This window comes from Dipodomys ordii, unplaced genomic scaffold (assembly GCF_000151885.1).
Source record: "Dipodomys ordii isolate 6190 unplaced genomic scaffold, Dord_2.0 Scaffold1, whole genome shotgun sequence".
In the NCBI taxonomy this organism is placed as follows: Eukaryota; Metazoa; Chordata; class Mammalia; order Rodentia; family Heteromyidae; genus Dipodomys; species Dipodomys ordii.
Genome location: NW_012267217.1, coordinates 26,409,086 through 26,431,126, shown reverse-complemented (window position 1 = coordinate 26,431,126; position 22,041 = coordinate 26,409,086). Strand labels below are relative to the sequence as shown.

General features: G+C 36.3%; 1 protein-coding gene across 3 annotated transcripts in view; it reads right to left on the bottom strand.

The window, feature by feature from the left end:
* Positions 1-402: 402 nt before the first annotated feature.
* Rb1 (retinoblastoma 1) overlaps positions 403-22,041 on the bottom strand; it is a 134,807-nt gene continuing 113,168 nt past the window's right edge. For all 3 annotated transcript variants that reach the window (XM_013009310.1, XM_013009330.1, XM_013009321.1), the window contains 9 exons: positions 20,576-20,721; positions 18,627-18,772; positions 16,040-16,144; positions 14,402-14,515; positions 14,147-14,310; positions 10,884-10,914; positions 6,956-7,098; positions 5,380-5,429; positions 403-2,218 (listed from right to left, as the gene is read on the bottom strand). In XM_013009310.1, the coding sequence (XP_012864764.1) occupies positions 2,145-2,218; positions 5,380-5,429; positions 6,956-7,098; positions 10,884-10,914; positions 14,147-14,310; positions 14,402-14,515; positions 16,040-16,144; positions 18,627-18,772; positions 20,576-20,721 (973 nt within the window). In that variant the 3' untranslated portion in view covers positions 403-2,144. The remainder of the gene's footprint in view (positions 2,219-5,379; positions 5,430-6,955; positions 7,099-10,883; positions 10,915-14,146; positions 14,311-14,401; positions 14,516-16,039; positions 16,145-18,626; positions 18,773-20,575; positions 20,722-22,041) is intronic.

The following is a 22,041-nucleotide window of genomic DNA, read 5'->3' as shown; positions in this document are numbered from 1 at the left end:
CTACTTGAGCCATGGCACTAGCCCAACTTGCTATATTTTATTTTATTTCTATATTTTAAAAAATGAATAGATTAAGCAGTGGTCCAGACAAGAGTTAACCGAGGACGCCTTTTAAATGTTAGGCTTTTTCACAGTGTTTAGTAAAAGGGTGAAAGTGTAGCATAGAAACCAGTACTTTTGTTTGATCTTGATTTAAATCTCTAGAAGCTGGGAGCAGGAAGAATTTGACAATTTGATTGGCTATGAGAACTTTGACTTCTGAGGAGAGGTCAAGTCTAGCAAAATAAACTTGGGGATCATCCAAGTCCATCAAAGGCTGTGAGGGGATGAGACACTTGGAGACAGTTTACATACAGAAGAGAACATCACTTCACATAATTACAAAGACCACACACCAGACCATTAAGACTTAAAGACTAATTTATTTTAAAATAGACAAACTATTGTAGAAAATAGTAACATAGCAATTTTAAATGTACAGTTTTAACCAGTACAAAGAAAAGGCAATAAAGCAGTATATGATAAGCCTGAAGAAACTTCAATGCATGATCTTGGAAATTCCTAAAATTCTGTCACTAATTCTAATGTCAGCTTAGTAGCAAACAACCCAGAAATATGGTAAGCCCTTGACCTAAAAATGAACTGATCTGTCTGTAAAATATTCATGCAAAACTTTAAATGAAGAAATGGGGTAAAGCTTTCTAATGTCATTGTTATCCAGGTAACTGAAATAGTGAGCTTGAAACTTAAGCACAAAATAAAATTGTTCTCTGACAAATAAGACCAGATTTCTTTTTAAAAAGAACTCTGAGTTTAGACAAAGTGATTTCCCTAAATGCTAATTGATACTATCTTAAATACCACCTATTTTAAATTATACCATCTCTAAATAAGTTAATCACACAAGATAGTTTAAATACACCTTTAGGTATGGGGGTAGGGAGAAAATGTCTCTTTTTCTAATACAGCTATTTTAATTGAAAATTTTGCACAAATCAGAAACATAATACCTAACTTAAAAAGACCTTTGAATACTTTCAACTTCAAACTAGAAATGTGGCTTTGAAATATGCCAGTGTTAGACCATATTGACTTCAAAAGATACATGGAATGTATCATTCCAGAGCAAACACAAACCTTCCCAAATCTAGGATGGCAGACTCATTGTTGCAGTGATTTGTCCTTAATATCCAAGGGGGAAAAATTAAGGCTCCTACAGTTAACAGTCTGTTTGTGGAATAAATTTATGTCATGATTTTTCAGGACCCAGAAACCTTAGAAAGTGCACTTGAGACATACTATTATCAGGGTCCCCCTGTGGCAAAGCTCTGGCTGGACACTACTTTTTCAAGTATTAGATGGGTATATATATAAATTCAGTGATCTGAATGGTTTTTTAAAAGTTTCAAGAGTATTTTCAATAATCTTTTTTTAAAAAAAAGAATAAGTTGGATGAAGAAAAGGGTAAGTTCTAATAAGTTCTGAGGTATGAAATCTGTTTCAGTAGTATGATAGTATTACGTTTAAACTCTGTGTTTTGCTTGTATTTAAAAAGCCAAAGTTTGTAATACAAGCACATGTCAAGTCAGATTCCAATACTAAAAGTCTAACACGTAGAAATTAGTAATTTTTTCCTAGTTTCTACTGTGTTTTACAGTTTATGATCATCTGGGTGGTAGGCAGTCAATTGCATTTGGAAGACAGGAGACATTTCCTAAAGGTGTTCATGTTAAATTAAAAAATATACATATAAATTAATAAAAACAAGAGCAAACATCACACATATGCTACAAGGGAAGGCAAAGTAGTCAGATGGGCATGGCCTGTTAGGACGCTACTCCAGAGCCAGCCTCATTACTCATAAAGCAGAGCCATTTTACTTTGGGAATGCAAAAATCTGAAGTACTTTTTAAATGGCATGGTTTACACAAGATTCTCAATCTTGTGTAATACATCTTTATACCATTGACCACAACATCAAAAGTGGCTTAGGAATTACCACGTACAAATGTGACTTACATCTGCACCTTCTATTATCTACAAAGCTGGAGATGTTTCATGGGCTGTAAACAGAACCAGGGAGAGGGCCTGGAGAGATGGTGAAGGCAGAGGTGTATGCAGTGTCCACCAAGGCCCTGAGATCCTCACTTTTCTTCCTTCTTCAAGGTATCCATGCTCTCATTCATCTTCTGCTTTTGCATTCGTGTTCGAGTAGATGCTGAAATGAGGATGAAGAACTGTTAATAGTGTTGAGGGCATTGGGTTAGTTGGAAAGGGCTGCTATATAGGTTATATACATATCATATTGATGAAGTTCAGAATGTTCCCCACAGTGGTCTCTAAGGTTATTTTGTGAAACGGGCTCTGGATATATAGCACAGGCTGTCAATCTTCCCTCCTCAGCATCCCCAGTGCTGGGACTACAGCTATACCACCATGCTCAGCTAAAGTTTTAAAATCAAATCACTAGAGGCATGCCCCAAGTAATTGAGCACTTGCCTAGTAAATGCAAGACCACTGAAATACCTATTTTCCTCTCAGTAAAACTTTTTCCAAACATGTGCCACCAGATTATTTGCCTGTCTCTCAATCTGAATTGCTGTGCATACAAACTATAAAATATATACCTCAAATAAACAGTAAAAGGAGGTAAAAATAAATAGTACTTCTTTCCTTTGATATACCAAAAGCTGGTTCTGCACATTCCCAGATATGCCCCACTTTGAGGTCAAGTTTGGCATGAATTTGAGCAAACTAGAACTATGGGCTAGCTGCTGGCTCTGCTGGAGTAAGTGGTGGTATTCTTTACAAAGCTACCAGGTGGCTTGTATATGGAGATCCCTTGCAGGTATTACAAAATTAAATTGGACAGGAACATCTTGAAACAAATTATTTATTTAAGTCTTGTAACATAACTTTAGAGGTAGGGAAGAATTCTTTTTTTTTTTTTTGCCAGTCCTGGGACTTGAACTCAGGGCCTGGGCACTGTTCCTGAGCTTCTTTTGCTCAAGGGTAGCACTCTATCACTTGAGCCACAGTGCCACTTCTGGTTTTTTCTGTGTATGTGGTACTGAGGAATTGAACCCAGGGCTTCATGCATGCAAGCAAGCATTCTACCACTAAGCCACATTCCCAGCCCAGCAAGAATTCTTTATTTGAAAACACACATACACAAACAAACACACATGCACGCACGCACGCACGCTGGAGTTATGGCTCTAGCCATAAAGGACTTGCCTAACAAGCAGAAGACCCCAAGTGCAAACTCTGGTGCTACAAAAAACAAAGGGTGCGTTTGTGGTAGTATATACTTGTAATAAGCATCACTTGGGAGGCTGAGAAAGGAAAATTTTGAGTTCAAAGCCAGCATGAACTATGAGACTTGGTCTCATAAGCCAAAATAATAAGGGGAAAAGCTTTCTGAGAAGGACCCCAAATTCAAGTTCTGGACTCTCAGTCCAGAAAAGAGAAAGGAAGGAAGTAAAGAAAACAGGAAGGAAGAAACACAAGAAATATTCATTTCTAGAAAAGAAAGGAAATAGGAGCTGCACCACTGCTCCCGTTCCACTTGGGCAATCTAGCACCATGTGATGATCTTTCCTGAACGCCACAGGCAAGCGGACAGGTCTTCTGGAGAAAGCCTCACTTGGCCTTAGCAGTTAAAGCTCCCATTGCTTGTCTCCAGTACAAAGACTGCGAACTTCGGCCTGGCAAAGGAAAGTCAACATCTTAGCTCCTGTGTCACTAGGAAATGGACGGAGTGCAGCCACAAAACTCTTCTGAGGCAACAGACATGTTTTTAGAGCCTTCTATCCCTTTTTAAATGTATGTTTGTGATCTCGAAAATGCTTCTCAATGTTTACAAGAGATAATTTTGATTAGAAGCTTCATATCCATTTTCATGTACTTGGGGAAAAGCTACAACTACCAAGATAACTAACAAATATATTAGTTGATGTAAAGCCTACAAAATGTAAATGCTTAGTATATTCAGTTGTTATTGTAACATATTAGCACACTTAGGAAAAAAGGTTCAAAATTCAAACAAAAGCATTATTTTAAGTACTTCATATCTCAAGGTTAGTTTGTACAAATGAGTCCAAAGCCTATCCCTATGCTTTAGTTGGTATTACTCTCCCTGATGTATTTTCTGATGCAGGAATGGCACTTACTAAATCTTTTTCTGCTTTCCTAGTCCCCCTGTTCTTTTTTTTTTTTATTAATGGATGTGACAGCAGCTATACTCATGAATACACTTCTGAGACAACCAGCAGTGGTCAGCAAACATTGACCTCTTTCCTGTAGTACTTCCTGTCTACTTATTTGAACTAATTTTTTAAAGTCTCAGAATAGCTTAAGATAAGAGTTTCATTTGTTTTAGGATTCCTTGAAATAGAACCTAGGAGCTTGTCCACTCTAGACAAGCAAGTATTTTACCACAGAGTGATACTCCTAGCTTAGCATTCTAAATCTGCATCATTCTGAAACTTAGAAAATAGACTTGATGTTCTTTATCAAAATTTTGATGGCCAGGGGCTAGGAAGGTGGCTCAGTGGTAGAGTGATTGCCTTGCATGCATGAGGCCCTGGGTTCGATTCCTTAGCACCACATAAGCAGAAAAAGCCAGAAGTGGCACTGTGGCTCAAATAGTAGAGCACTAGCCTTGAGCTGAAGAGCTGAGGGACAGCGCCCAGGCCCCATGATGGACAACAAAAAAACCCCAAAACCAACATTTCTGCAACTTAGGCAAATCCAACAATTGCAAAACTAAAAATGCAAGTGTGAGGAAGTTTAGACATGGTAGGTTTGTGAAGCCTTTCCCTGTACCTCACATTATGGAAGAGCTTCCAGGATGATCCTGTTGAGAGTGCTTCCTGAGCATGAGTCCCTTGGATATGGTAGGCAATGTTTTACTTCTTAAGTCTTCTTGAATGGAAGGTCTTAGGGTGCTGATGACCTTCACTTTGTACTCACATTTAGTCCACAAATGTGTAAGATACATATACACCTGATGATTTATATTGTAAATGTATTATAAGTCTGCTACTTGAAGGAATAATGTATGTAATCTGTTAATAAGGTGAGAAACTTCTTTGCAATGAAAATAATTTCTTTTGTAGTGCTCTGGTGGCTCTCACCTATAATCCTAGCTATTCAGGAGGCTGAGATGAGGATGGCAGTTCGAAGCCAGCCTTGACAGGAAAGTCCATGAGACTCTGATCTCCAATTAACCACCAGAAAACCGATGTTGCACTGTGGCTCAAGGGTGGAGTGCTAGCCTTGAGCTGAAGAACTCAGGGACAGCGCCCAGGCCGAGTTCAAGCCCTACAACCGACAAAATTTTTTTTTCTATTATAAAGGAAAATGATAAGTACTTACTCATTTCTGCCAGTTTCTGTTGAAATTTGGACTCCCCTGGGAGATGTTTACTGCAGATTAAAAAGGCAAAATATTTCATATTAAAGCATAAACAGAAAGCTAAAAATGAATAATTATGGTATATTCAATATCATTTATCCTATTGTTTTAGTAAGAAATTGTTAGTCTCCAAAGTTTACAAGCCATCTAGAAATGTCACACATTTAAATTTGCTTCATAAATGTATTATAAAACCCAGGAGTTAACATTTTTCAAGAGTAGGACTTTGTAAATCTAATATTAAAACTAACAAATTTTTTATCAATAGTTTAAAAAATGATGACAGTTTTCTTTTTGTGTGTGTGGTTTGCAGAGTAATTTATCCATTAAAGTCTACTCAATATGCCATCAACTCGTCTCTTATGTGAACTATACTGAGAAATTGACACTGAGAAGATTAACAAGGTGTCCATTTCATAAGTCTGAATTCATTTTCACATGATTTTACACACCATTGTCTACTAAAACAGTTTTAAAAAACGTATCTTAGTTTTCAAAGGCATGACTATAAACTGGCAGACAGCAAATTAGTTCCTTTGTCTTTACTTACCACAAAATAAAGAATGTAGGTCAAAGAAAGCATAATCAGTTACTCATATAGAACAGTATGTTTGTATAAATCTGAAGCTTTATGAATGGATGGGTTCAACCTGATCTACTGAAGAGATTATTTAATGAATAGACTATAAGGAAATTAGGTAATTTTTTTTTGTCAGTCATGGGTCTTGAAATCAGGGCCTGCACTATCCCTGAGCTTTTTTGCTCAAGGCTAGTGATCTACCACTTTGAGCTGCAGTGCCACTTCTGGTTTTCTTATGGTTAATTGGAGATAAGAGTCTCATCCATTTTCCTGCCAGGGTTGGCCACAAACCGTGATCCTCAGATCTCAGCCTCCTGAGTGGCTAGGATTATAGGTGTGAGCCATGAGTTCCCAGCTGGATTCAGTGTTTTAAACTTTAATCATTAAAAATATAAGTAGCACTATTCACGCTACTTAAAAATTTAAAAACCTGTTTCTGAACTCCAAGGAGGTGGCATATATATACCACTGTGACACCTGTCCTTAGGGTTACGGCATTATATATTCCAAAAAAACCCTTTAGCTTTCAGAAACAGTCACAAATATTTAAAGAGTGGTTGTATAAAGCACATAGGGGATATGTGTGGGAAAGTGTGTGATAATCCTGAATCTCAACAGTGATGCTGGAAGGTGAAGGTCCCTCCTACTCTGAGAGCTATAAAACCTTGTGTGTATAGGTAAGACGATGACAAGAAATCCCTTTGAAACAAAAATATTAACTAGAAAACTCATTCACTGTGGTTAACAACTAATGTCGTCAGTATGGGTAGATGGTGTATGATTTGTATTGTGCTCTTACATGGGCTGCTGACATTATGTTCTATTTTGAGCCATTGTCACAAACAGGGACCATTGTCATGACAAGGTCTGGAGGACATTAGAAGCTGTACTGGAACTCTGGCTCTCCAGAGGTCAGTTCAGTTCAGCTGCTGGGAAGCATTCCAAGACACTTCCTACCTTCCATCTGCTTCATCTGACCCTTCAATGTCAAAGCGCAGTTTTTTCAGTGGTTTAGGAGGGTTACTTCCTTCAGCACTTCTTTTGAGTACTCGGTCGCTGTTACATACCATCTGATTTATTTTGTGGAACTTCTCAGAAGTCTACAAATTACAGAGTTCTTGATGTCAAATAAATGCCAGCATTTTGAAGTTAATGACTATAAATTATAGTTTGTGTCAAAAATTAAACAGAAATAACTTTAAAAATTCCAACCACATAAAATATTAAAAAAAACTTCAAAATCATAATAACTATACCAATTCTGTTTGCATTAAATATCCACTCTTCCTGTCATTTTCCCAAGGCAGCTACTCCTCCAACACTCTGATATGTTATCTCCTCGTGGCTAGAACTCAATCCACACTAAATGGGTTTCTCCACAAAAGTAGTAGAGCCAAGTCAGTTTTCTGGAACCTTATTTTTGAAAGAACCTTTTTTAGAATGCTACATAATAGGAAGGGAAATCATAAGAATCTGGTAAGAGGTGATATGCCCAGTGGATAGTCATTTTTTATTTACTTCATGAGTTTTATGTTTAAAAGCCATACAGTTTACGTACCATAACTACAATGGTATAGTATTTGTTGAAAATCTCCTGATTCATAAAGGTTTTTAATGAAAAACTTTAAACATTTCTGAATTTCAGTTGAGGCAATATTATTTGAAATGACTTCGGATATCCTCCTAGGGAGAATACTGTCATAGCAAATAGCAAAAAAGCTGGTAAGAAGTACACAGTGGGCATACCATGCATTTTATTCAATGGGTACATACATGGAAAATTTCTATTTCTTAGCTATTTGTTTAGAACCAGAGAGGTGACTCAACCATGTATATTTACATGTTTATTTGAACTAAAGAAATAAAACCATGCTTTCTGATAGAAATTAAATATGACTTGACTCATTGATAACAGGATTGGCTTTGTCAGTTGTGATTTATTTTTTAAAAAATCAAATACAAAACAAGTTTTGATGGAAAATATATTTAGAGCACATATTCAATAAGACAAAGTTAAATTGTTTGCCCTTATTAGATTATTTTAGTTAGCCTGATTAAAGATATGGAAGTATAGATATTTTCTCATTGTTTGAAAGGTTATGGCAAATAAAAACATTTGAAGGTCTCTGTTTTATGCTTGTCTAGCTTCAAATCTTCTTGCATAGTTCCACATTTCCTTTGTGATGTCTGACAGCTATGGTCCATCTTCAAATACACATCAGAGTGCTAAGCATTTGACATGTATAGTCTGACAGTTGGTAATTGAGCATACAAGCTTTACTCTCCAGTTACTTCATTTAGGGCAGTGTAGTTCACAGTCTCTCAAATAGCTCCTGGTGATCTCCACCTCCTAGTACTCATAGCTTATGTGATCTTTTCCCACTGAGCTTAGTAGAGCTTTAACACTGTATTCCTCCTAACCCAAGTAACTTGGCAAAAGTGATAGAATGTCATTTCTAGTATGTGCTTACGGAAGACTGTAAATTCTATCCTTCTTTGGGGGAAGCATACTATATGGGAACAACAAGAAGTATTATGGACAGGCTGAGTGGTAAGAAACATATGACTTCAGCTGAGAGCCTTTAAGGATCATCCCACAATTATGAGGTTCTTCCAGTTGAACCTAGAGAACAACTGGTGGACATCTTGATCATAGCCTCGTGAGAAATCCTGGACCCAGTGAAGCTAGGCTCAAGTTTCTGACTCATAGAAAGAAACCAAGATAAATAACTAATTTGGGAAGTAATTTATTTTGCAGCAATAAGTAATCCAAGCAGTGTTCTCATAAGCCTATGAGCTCTCTAGAGGAGTGGTGTTACAACATATACCGAATACAGGTCTACTGAATTAGTGATATGTTGCTAGTGATGCTAATGAAAAGCTAACCATAGTAGGGGTTTTCAGCCTAAAGCAACTGTTTCAAAGCTATGCTTGCCCTTGGATCTTTTAGAACAAAGACCATCATATCAAGTTCTGCCTCTTTCACTGTGGCAGGGTCTCATGTAACTAATTCTTAATTTACCAGAGGAAGATATCCTAGATGTGAAAGGAAGGAAAAGTAAAAGGAGGAGGGAAGAGGTAGGAGACCACTAGTTAGAGGCAGTCTGGTGCTATTTGGATATGATGGTTACCACATAATTTATAGTGTCTCAATTCAAATCAGTCAAACTGTTTTGGAACTATTCTTATGAGATTATATACATATATATGTGGTTCACAGAAATATTTGTTCTTTGTCCCCTGTTCGTGGCACTGACCACAGAAAGCCCTTGGAATTTCCTCAGTAATAAGGATGATAGAACCATCTTTTGTTCTAATGAAGAGATACTTGCTGAACCCCTAGTTTTATGATAGAGACTGGCTTGGATTAGAAGCTAGCAAACTCAGCCATACTTTCTAACCTCCAGGGTGGGAGAGGACCTGGAGTCTGAGTCACTCAGTCATGTTAAAATCATGAACTTCTGGGAGAGCTTCAGACTTGGCAACTCTTCTGGGACAGAAGTCGCTGTGTCTTTGTAATACACTGATGATGATAAGTAAAGCATTTTCCAGAGTTTTGTGAGCCAGACTAACAAATAATTCAACCTGAAAGGTGAAGGTCCTTGAGAAATTCCTCAACCTTTAGCCATGTCGAACCGAAGTGTGGTATTACCCGAAGCCTAACACTTGTGACCTGGTGTCTACAGCAAGAGCAGTCTTGTGAAGCTCTTGAATTTGTAGAGTTCTTATGATAACTGGATAATCAGCATCAGAACTGAATTAAATGGTAGGACATTATTTGTGTTCTGAGGGTTACAGAGTACACATAATTTGGTGCCAAGACTGTTTTGAGTAAAAATAGTTCACATATATGCATATGTATATACATGAATGTATAAATTTATATAATCTCAGGAATGTTTGAAAGTTCATCAACTGTATCATTTAAAATTAAACTTGATTTTAAAATAAATCTTAGATACTGTCCTTTTTTTGTGGGGGGGGGTAGAGGGAGGTGCAGGTTCTAGGGCTTAAACTCAGGGCCTGGACTCTATATCTGAGTTTTTTTTTGCTCAAGGCTAATGCTCTACCACTTGAGCCACAGCTCTACTTCTACCTTTTTGGTTGTTGAGTGGTGATAAGTCTCACAGACTTTCCTGCCCAGGCTGGCTTTAAACCATAATCCTCAAATCTTAGCCTCCTGAGTAGCTGGGATTACAAGTGTGAGCTACCAGTGCCCAGCAGATGCTTTCTAAATTCTATTTAAAATGCCTAAATGAGGTGTTTGAATAACAACATTTATAAATTCGTTGTTTTTTTTTTTGGATCCGGTAGTGGGGCCTGAACTCTGGGCCTGGGCGCTGTCCCTCAGCTCTTCAGCTCAAGGCTAGCGCTCTACCACTTGAGCCACAGCGCCACTTCCGGCTTTTTTCTTTTTGCTTATGTGGTACTGAGGAATCGAACCCAGGGCCTCGAGCATGCAAGGCAAGCGCTCTACCACTGAGCCACCTTCCCAGCCCTAACACTTATAAATTTAAGTAACAGAATCTCAAATTACTTTTTTTTTTTTTTTTTGCCAGTCCTGGGCCTTGAACTCAGGGCTGGGCGCTGTCCCTGAGCCTCTCTGTGCTCAAGGCTAGCACTTTAGCTCTTGAGCCACAGTGTCACTTCTGGCTTTTTCTATTGATGTGGTACTGAGGAATCGAACCCAGGGCTTCATGCATGCTAGGCAAGCCACGTTCCCAGCCCTTGAATTACTTATATAGCTGTAGCATATATAGTAGTATCAACACACATATTCATCAAATAAGGGCTAACAGCAGCCAATAAAAGCAATTGTATGATACTGTCAATTTTTTACTTAATATTCTGAATCATATATACTTCATAGAAAGAAAATACTCACCCCAAATGATTCACCAATTGATACTAAAATTCTGTCAAGTTAAGAGGAAATACAAATTAGTGAAGAAAATCATATACAGATTTTACAGAGTATAGAGATAAACAGAGACACATCATTCTGTACTATCACTATATCAGAATGTTCTCTACCTAGAACCATTGACAAATTATTTTAACTAGGGAGTTATTCTAATAATGCTGATCAAACGCTCAGCTGGTCATTTAAGATTTTTCTTTAAAAAAATGTGGTGCTGGGGAATCATATTGAGGGTCTCAACATATTAAGTTTGCACTCTATCACTGAGCTGCAATCCCAGCCTGCTTAGATTTTCAAACCAAGAACTACAGGTCTTCAAGAACATATCCTACCACTGCCCACATTTACAAAGGGTAAACAGAAAGTTTCATGTGTATTCATAAATCAACAGGTAAATTACCAAACTTAAAAAAAGATTTTCATTTGCAGGTCTCCTCCTGATCTAGAGATCAGGCAGCAGTGGGAGGAGGGAATTTAAGTTCCATTTGGGCCAAACAGTGTTCCATAACAATTAGACTTCTAATTACTATCTATATTAATACATGTTGCTTATAATATATTCTAGAATCAGAAATCCCTACTAGTCTATTTGCCTTTTAACCATATAATGTTCTTGATAATAAGGCTGAAGAAAAGCATTGATATGGTTCAACAACAGCTTTAAAATATGCACATGGAACTAGTGAATATAAATTTTATTGTCCTCTATGTCCTTGATAAATGACTATCATGGCAGTTATAATATTTGATTAGCTAGAATACTGAAATATGCTGAGTAAACAGAGTAGTTAACATGATCTCTTAATGCCTAAACAATGATTTATCAGTTTAGGATACTCAGTATGTGACATTTTTGCTACAGATTACCAACATAAAAGTGATTTCATTATTAGAAAATAGCCAACATTATCACCATAATATATATTATCATACTTTAAAAAGAATGATAGAGGCTAGGTGCCAGTGGCTCACACCTATAATCCTAACTACTGAGGAGGCTGAGATCTGAGGACTGCGGTTCAAAGCCAGCCTGGGCAGAAAAGTCCGTGAGACTCTTATCTCCAATTAACCACTAGAAAACCGGAAGTGGCACTGTGGCTCAAGCAGTAGAGCACTTGCCTTGAGCTGAAGAGCGCAGGGATACTGCCCAAGCCCAGAGTTCAAGCCCCACCACCAAAAAAAAAAAAAAAGAATGATAGACTATATTTTCATGTAACTTGAGACTGTATAAATTTAGTTAATAGACATGATGTGACTCTTAACAGCTTACTATGTGAGTTATAGATGTCAGAATACAGACATTCATCAATAAGGACCCCAAAAAAGTAAAGGAGGCTCCAGGGTCACAAAGAACACTTACATCATATTTTCAAATATTTTTCATTTAATATTTTTCTGTAGTTTGAGACTTTTCTTTTAAGTATGTATTACTAATGTAATTAAACATACTATACAGATATATCCTAAAAGGTTAAATATACTCCCCTCTTGTTTTTCTCACCCAGTACATATAACTATATGGGCTGACAATTTCTGAGCTGAGATATTAACTATCTTAGCTAATCTGCCTCTTACTTCATGCAAATAAAGCCATTTCAAATAGCCCATGATAACACATAATTAGTCAATTGAAGGACTTCAAAGCCAGAAAAGATAATATAATGACTTGTGGTTGTACCACCTTTCATCTAGGAATTTAAAACAGCTTTTCACACTCATTCCCCTGTTCCACAGTGCCTTCTGAAGCAGATATAAAGATATGCCCACGGTAAGGTAAGGAGGCAGAATTAGGGACAGACCTCTAAAGACTTAATTGATAATAACAAACATTTAGTAAGTCATCTCTACTTTTTAACAAGCAAATTGAATGAAATCTACAAAGAGTTTACAGAAATTTTTTTTAAAAAACTATAGAATAAAGTTTCTTAAGCTAAAGCAAGCTACTTTGTTGGCTACTTTCAAAAATATGAAAGTGGGCTGGGCGCCAGTGGCTCACGCCTGTAATCCTAGGTAGTCAGGAGGATGAGATCAAAGCCAGCCTGGGCAGGAAAGTCCATATGACTACCATCTCCAATAAAACCCACCAGAAAACCGGAAGTGGTGCTGTGGCTCAAGTGGTAGAGTGCAGAGCTGAGGGATAGCATCCAAGCCCAGAGTTCAAACGCCATGACCAACAACAAAAAATTGTTTCAAAAGTGCAATGCCTATTTGCCTCTGATCATATAAAATAATATTTATCGAAATGAGGGTCTGGGAAGGTGGCTCCGTGGTAGAGTGCATGCATGAGGCCCTGGGTTCAATTCTTCAGCACTACATAAGCAGAAAAAGCCCAAAGTGGTGCTGTGGCTCAAGTGGTAGAGTGATAGCTTTGAGCTGAAGAGCTGAGGGACAGCATCCAGGCCCAGAGTTCAGGCCCCACAACTGGAAAGGAAGGAAGGAAGGAAGGGAGGAAGGAAGGAAGGAAAGAAGGAAGGAAGGAAGGTGAAAGGAAGGAAGAAAAACTTATCGACAGGAAATGGAAACAAGAGTTTTTTACTTTGTTGCTATCTTTTTGTCTTATTTGTTTATCTGTCTTTAGGAGGGTAAAGGGGTACAGAAATGAAGGGACAAAGGATGAACAAAAGCAGCAGAAGCACTCATTAGAATTATGATGAAAATGAACTGTGTAACTTGTGGGTGGGTATGGGAAGGAAAAACTGGGAGAGAGCAAAGTAAGGGGTGACATTATCCAAAAAGGAAATGTACCCATTACCTGACTTATGAAACTGTAATCCTTTTGTATACCACCTTTATAATAACAATTTAAAGATAAAAATTTTAAAAAATTAAGTGTTTTTAAAAGTAAAAACAAATTGGGAACGTGAAGGTGTGGCTCAAGTGGTAGAGCCCTAGCCTGGAGCAACAAGCACTCAGGGACAGTGCCTGGAACCTGAGTTCAAGCCCTATTACTAGCACATACACAAAACCAAAAAGGAAAATTGATTCTCAGAGTTTTTACCAAAGAAGAGACTAGTAACAGGGAAAGTTGATAACTCAAATTGCAAAACTATCTAAGTAAACAGTATTACCCCTGCCCCCCCCCAATTCTTACCATATCACTATAAATAAGCAAACTAAAAACTCAAGGGGTTAACTTGTTTTAAATAAAGAAAGTTTTACCTTTTTATGTTGAGATGAAAACAATTTCCTTATTTCTTAGTACTTCTCCATGAAAAGAAAACACTAACCTTGATCTTGGAGTCATTTTTGTTGGTGTTGGTAGACCTTCTGAAATTTTATAGGGACTTTTCAGGGGTGATATATAGATGTTTCCCCCAGGGACCCTTAAGGGAGAACTAGGAAACTTGTAAGGGCTTCGAGGAATGTGAGGTATTGGTGACAAGGTAGGAGGCTAGAACAAAACAAAACAGATCATCAAATATTGTAGTAGTTTTATTACTTTACCATTAAAATTTCCCACCCAAAGGGTGCTTTCAACATACCCTGGTGGAAGCATACTGTAAGATATTTGTTTTCAGTCTCTGCATGAAAACTGAGTTATAGAATACTATAATGGAATCATACTCCTCTTCTCGGATCAAAACACGTTTGAATGTCTAAGGAAGAATAAAAACATTTGTTAAATGAATGTAAGAACCCTTTTAGATTTTCTTTTCTAATACCCTGCATTACTTTTTAACTAGTGAAGAATATATTAACTAAGAAATAACAATCTGAAAAGCCCTCTTAGGCTTGGATTATAGTGCTATACACTAGGATTATACTGGTATACATTAAGAGAAAAGTCCCAGAAGGAAATTTGGAAGCAATGGAAATTAAGGGGACAGACTGAGCAAAATGCAATGATATTAACCACCGATATTTTAAGCCACATCTTAGCCTGTGCCTCCCTGCATCCCAACAACCGAAAGGTTCAGAAAGCATGCAGGTTCAGAAAGTGTGCATGTTCAGGAAGTATCCAGTGCAAGAAGTAGACATTTAGTAAAAGCACTCTTTTTGTTTAAATGGCTACCTTTTACCTAAATTTTACCTTGTTTATGCTGCTTTGTTTAAGACACAGGGATTTGTTATATAGCCCAAATGGCCTAAATCTTGGGATCCTCTGGCTTTAGGTCTTCTGAGTGCTAGGATTATAGGTATATGCCAATTGCCCAGCTTATTTAAATTAGGTAAAGGCTGAGAAAATTTGTAGTATGACTCTGATACATAATTTAAATGCTGGATTTAGAAAATAACTCCAAATATGTAGAAAGCAATGTGGTTTGTATTGCTTTTGAAAACTCCAAACAGGAGGCCTCAGCCTGTTCAAACCAGACCTGGCAGCAAGTCTGAGAGATTCTTATCTCTAGTTAATCTCCAAAAAGCTGTAAGTAGAGGTATGCTCAAGTGGTAGATGACCAGTCTTGAGTAAAAAAGCTAAGTAAGAGCAGGGGCTCTGAGTTGAATCCTCAGTACTGGGAAGAAAGGGAGGGAGAGAAGGATAAGAGGGGGAGAAAAAAGGAAGTAGGGAGGGAGGGGAAAAAACCAATAATAAATTGGAAAAATAACCTAGAAAAAAGCATATAACATGTATGCCATAATAAATGCTGTTTACCATTACTGCTTCTCTCTATAGGGAAGGGAAACTGAAAATACAAAATGCATTAACTCTGAAAATTTTTAGTGTTTATTTTTCTTTACTTTTTAGTACTGTGACTTGAACTCAGAGAGTGCTATTAGTCCATTTTGTTTTTGACAGTCTTGCTAATTTTGCCTGGGCTGACCTTAAATTTTTCCTGAGCAGTTGGGATGATAGATGTGTGCCAGAACACTTGCATTTACACTGTCTTTTCTTATGGAAAGATAAAAACTTGTCTAATGTCATATCACGCACGTTAAGTTTATTACAAACATCCACCTTATTGTACAGAAATAGACCTAACTTTAAACTATGATTTTGGATAGTTTCATAATTTGCCTTGTCTTTCCAATTTCATTTTAGTTACTATTAACATATCATATGAAAGTACAAATGTGATTTATGAATATATATAATAAAATTGGAAATGACCCAACTAATGAGTGAAATTATATGGAGTTACAAAAAAAAAACCAACACCTTACCATGAACAATTACCTACCTCCTGAACAGCATGAGGAAGATCCTTGTATGCTGTTACAATGATTTTGAATTTAAGGTCTATATTCTTCACTTTGCATATACCATACATAGAACACATCATAATCTAGTAAATAAGTATTGCACAAAAAAGTCAGAATTCTATTACATGATTTTGTTCGAAACAGCACTGCTATCTTTTTTGTTAACCTTAAAAAGAGAAAAATTCAATTTCTAATAGGGTTTGTTTTTCATCCTGAGCTCAGTTTGAAAGTCAATATGAAATGCTTAATTCACTTTGTGCAAACAGCAAACTCTCAGGTTATATAGATCAACAGAAGAGAATTGAAAATGCAGAAATAATCACTTATATATCTTACATACAATATATATTCATAATCAACTTATTTTTCAAAAGCTGTTAAGAGAGAAAGAAAAAAAGTTTTTCAAGAAATGGCACTGGAGTGGGGCAACCTTGTGTAGCCTAGATAGTCCCTGGGTTAAACTCCCACACTGAAACAAACAAGCAAAAAACAAAAGAAACAGAGAAGAAATGGTGTTGGAATAATTATCCACAACAGGAATAACAACAAAAAATGAAGTACCCTACTGTATAATATTTATAAAATGTACTGAAACCTAAATGCAAAACCTAAAACTATAAAACTTTTGAAAGAAATCAGGGAAAAGTCCTAATGATTTCAGATTTGGCAACAGTTTACTAAGCACCAGTAATAAAAGAAAAAATATTTATATTAATTGAAGCCATTCAGTGGCTAATACCTATGATCCCAGTTATTCGGAAGATGGAATTCAGAAAGACTGCAATTCAAGATCAGTCCATATAAAAAGTTAGATGATCCCATCTCCACAACAAAAAAACAACATGTGGTTCCATGTCTGTAATCCCAGCCAGGTAGGAAGCATAGATAGGAGGATCACTGTCCAAGGTCAGCCTGGGCAAAAATGTAAGACTCCAGCTGAGAAATAATTAAAACAAACAATGGGTAAAGTCATGGTGAAATGGTAGAAAACTTGTCTAATAAGTGTAAGGCCTTGAGTTTGAGCTCTAATACTAACAGTAAAATTTATAGAATGAGGAAAAATATTTGCGAATCATAGATCTTATAAGGAACACATATGCAGAATATTCTTGCAACTAGGTAACAAGATAATCTAATTTTAAAATGGAGAAAAATTTTTTTGTTATGTTGATTCTTTTTTTTTAAACCAATTGGACCATGTAGCCCATGCTGGCCTCAAATATAACACCTTCTTGCTATAGCCTCAAGTTGTGCTAGGATTATAGGCATAAACCACCATGCCTAGCAAAAAGGATTTTAACAGAATTCTCTAAGTAAGATGTATTAGTGGAGAATGAATACATGAAGATGCTCAATATCATTAGCTACTTGGAAAATAAAACTTGACACTACAATAGATAAATTGGAACCTCATGTTATTTGAAAGAATGTAAAATGCCATAAACACTTAGGAAAATAATGTGACCACTATTCAAATGTGAAATATGGAGTTATCGAAAGACCTAGCAATTTCCCTATAAGGTATATAGTCAAGAGAAATGAAAACTTCTACCTAAAGCTTATACATGAGTGTCCATGGTAACTTTACTCTTAATAGTACAAAAGTGGAACCAATCCAAATATCCATGTAGTATAGATCCATATAACATAATATTATTTGGCAATAAAAAGGAATCAAGTACTGAATCAAGCTACACAAATCAACCTTGAAGACTTGCTAAGTAAAATAAGCCAAACACAGGACTGTAATGTAGCTCGATTGTACAATATTTGACTAGCATTCACAAGACCATGGATTCAATCCTCAGCAAAATACACGAACACAAATATACACACATACATGTGTCAAAGATCACATGATCACAAAAGATCGTATATGATGAAATTCCATTTATATAGAATATCCAGAACTGGAAAATTTATAGACAGAAAGTACATTAGTGTTTCCTAGATCCGAGGAGATGCAGGAAAAGGTGAGGCTTATTCCTTAAGGGTATGGAGCTTGTTATGGTGTGATAAAAATGTTCTCAAGTTGATTATGATAATGGTACAATTTTGTGAATATACTAAAACCCACTGAATTGTATATTACAAATGTGTGATTTGTAAGATGTATGAAATATAATAAACTGTTATACCCATGATATTGTGATTTTATCCCGTTGAAGAGGAGAAAAAGAAAGATATGATATCATTTTTATAAACTAATTTCATTTATTCATTAATTCACTTATTCATGATTATTTTATGTCAAGTCTCATATTTTTTCCATACTAAAGAGTAGGCTTACCACAATACAAAAAGCTTATGATAGATTCTTTGATTTTTTTATAAAGGCAATTTTATCATAAATATGTAGTTATAAAATATATTCTTGATGTCTAAAGCTCTAACTTGTAAGAATATAGTAAAAATATAAATAGTACCCAACAAGTAGATATAAGTATACTATGTTAATCTATGCTAATCTAGCTTTTCATTTGAGTTCAGTCTTTTCTTAAGAAGTAAGTACAGAGCTAACAAATAAGTAGGAAGAAGAGAAGGTAAAGTGCTTGATTTTCTTACCTGGTCCAAATGCCTGTCTCTCATGAGCTCATACTCATTTTGTAGTGTATGTTGGAACAGAGTCCAGATAATGTGCTCTAGCTCTGGGTGGTCAGAGAGGAGGCGTGCACATAGGGTATTTAGTCGGAGATATGCCAGCCGGTATACTGTAGATATAGTGGAATGAATCATGTTTACTGTTCACTTTTAAGCACAAGTAGATTTTTAAATTTTTTTTATTGTAAAAATACTGTACAGAGGGGTTACAGGTACGTGAGTAAGGTAATAAGTACATTTCTTATGGAGCATTGTTACCTCCTCCTTTGTTTTTCCCCTACCATCCCTTCCCTCCCCATCTCCCCAACTCTTCCCTCCCCTCCCCCGAAGTTGTAAAGTTTTCAACATAGTGTATAAGCAGATTTTAAAAAAAACCATTAAATCACTACAACCACAATGCTGTTAGCATTGTGACCTTACCATCACCACTGTATTCCTTATGAATAAGTGATTCCTGGTACTAGGTTAGTGCTAGGTATACAAAAGACACCGTAATACTTGCTGAATTAGCTATTCTATCACAAAACTGAGGCAGTGGTGGAAGGGTAGAGGGAGGGGAAAGGTCAAAAATATTGTGAAATTAGATAAATCAAATAAGACTTGCTTCAGTTTTGGGGTAATTACTCAGCAGAAATGTTGGAAATTCTCACTACCAATATTCAAGAAGGATAATTCTTTTTAAACTAATGGAAATGCCCATGTGTATTAATTTTTCTAATCCTAAAAGCATGAAATACCAACATAGAATACTCTGAAAAAAATGGCAAATGTCTAGATTATCTAAGTGAAATATGACTGTGATATAAAATCCATAGTCTATTAAAATATTATGATAAACACAAGTTTGGAAAAAAAGAATTTTATTCTATCTACTTCAAATATACTCTCAATTTAAAATGTACCCTTAAAGACTTGCATAAGATACAGAGAACTTTTAAAAACTAACAATTTGTCCTAGTGGTTCTAAAACTTTATCACATATCCGACTTGACTAAGGGTTGGTTACAACAAAGACTCTGGGGGTCTATCTTAGATTTTCTCAGTCTAGGTGGAGCCCCCAACTCCTGCTGGCTTGGGATTATCTTTGAAAGCTACTTCCCTAACCTAGGGGAATATTCTATAAGCTTCATTACATTTTTAATGTGAATAACTTGAAGAAAATGTCTTGGACTTGCAGGTATGGACTTGCATGTACAGATATGTAAAACTAACCTCTCTACCCACAACATATATACACAATCAGAGAATGCTATACATTCTATACTTCTAAATGTTCTGCAAATGTCCAGAAGATGTGTCTGTATTAGTCACTGCACATTGCATAGTCTCAACTCTGCATACCCAGCATAAACTCTGCATAAACAGCAATAACATTGATGCAAACAAAGGAACAACCACAGAAGCAGTAGCATCACTAATGTCTAACATTTTCTGAGTGTACTGTATGTACTAGGCAGTGTTAAAAATATTTTATTGTATTAACTCATTTAATTATCTATAAAACACTTATTATTATAATGTAGCTTATATTTTTTTTTGGTTGGTCGTGGGGCGTGAACTCTGGGCCTGGGCGCTGTCCTTCAGTTCTTCAGCTCAAGGCTAGCGCTCTACCACTTGAGCCACAGCACTATTTCAGGTTTTATGGTGGTTTATTGGAGATAGGAGTCTCATGGTCTCTCCTGCCCGGGCTGGCTTTGAACCACGATCCTCAGATTTCAGCCTCCTGAGTAGCTAGGATTACAGACGTGAGCCACCAGCACCCGGCTAGCTTATTGTTATTTTAAAGATGAGGAAACTGAGGTACTGAACTATTAAGTGTTCAAAGTCACACCTACTAAGTAGAGGAGCCATGATTTCAATCTAGTCACTCTCTTTTCAGAGACCATGCTCTTGAAAGTAAATCTTCTACTAACCCTTTTTGTAAAAGAGTGAAAGGGAGGTAGATTTCGATGGCTTCTGAGTCTGTAATGCTGAGGTGGCTTGTGTCTCAACATTTGCAGTAGCATTCACACGTGTTGTTGAACCTTTTTTCTTTGGGGATCTTAAAGGAGAAAGATACCTAGATATAGTCAAAGAGAAAATCATCATTAGAAGTTTGCACACATATACTGAAATACATTTTACCTATTTGATCTGTTATTCTATATCAAATTCTCTAAGCAGGTTATTAAAATTCAAGCGAGGGAGAAAGCTTAATGATTATGTTAGATATAGTCATGTCTAATTCTATGGTAATAAGTGGCTTTACTTGGAAATTATTGATTTACTGGGGAAAAACAGCTGAAGGTGCATAATTTTCTATCTAATAATTACGTTTAGATTGATATCATAAAATGACTCCAGCTTAAAAAGCAAGTTATTAATTCCAAAGTGTTACCATTTGTCTTTTATTCTACACTTAAATTTTGTTCATAAGTACAATTCATATGCATGTTAAGAATTAAGCTGTATATGCATCTTAATGATATAGTACAGAATTCTATCACTAAATACCTCAAATAACATCAAAACAGATTTAAACCTGTATACTACATATGCCAGTATAAATTGAAGTGGAGGTATTAACAAATACCTCACAACTTATGACAATTCTATTGTTTTGTTGCCCTTTAATAGAATAGCTCACATCTTTGTGATTCAAGTGATGTGGTATGGTGTGGGGTATGTGTGTGCATGTATATGTGTGTGCACATGTATGTGTGTGTGTGTGTGCATGAGCATGTGTGTGCACCGGTCTTGGGGTTTGAACTAAGGGCCTAGATGCTGTCCTTGAACATTTTGTTCAAGGCTAACTCTCTACCATTTGAGCCACAGTTCCACTTCTAGCTTTTTGGTGGTTAATTGGAAATAAGAAATTGAGACAAGAGTCTGGGTTTTCCTGCCCAGGCTGACTCAGATCTCAGCCTCCTGAGTAGTAGCTAGGAATACAGGCATAAGTTACAGGCACCTGGCTCTTTGTGAGTTTTAAGTAGCAGAGAAACAAAGTATGACGCCTTACTATTTCTACTACATACAGTATATTAACTAGTAAACAGGAAAATGGATTCACTAGCACAATTATTTAAAAATACACTGGTGTCTGACCTTTTATAACTTCTCTTCCACTGCCCTTTAGTTCTTTATCAGGTACTTATAGACTGATTTAACTTGGTTACTGGTTAATCTCCCTGCAATACTAGGTACAAAAATCCAGTTACTTAATACCCATAACTATATTCATCACAAAAGTACTAAGACTAACGCAGAACTTTGGCTTTCTTTCCAAAGTTCTTCCTGTCTGAACAAATGGCTCCATATTATATTTAATGTCTTAAAAGTTAAAAAAATGCAAGAATTGTTTTTTAATTTTCCAGTTTCTTATAGGCTTGCTTTCTTTTGT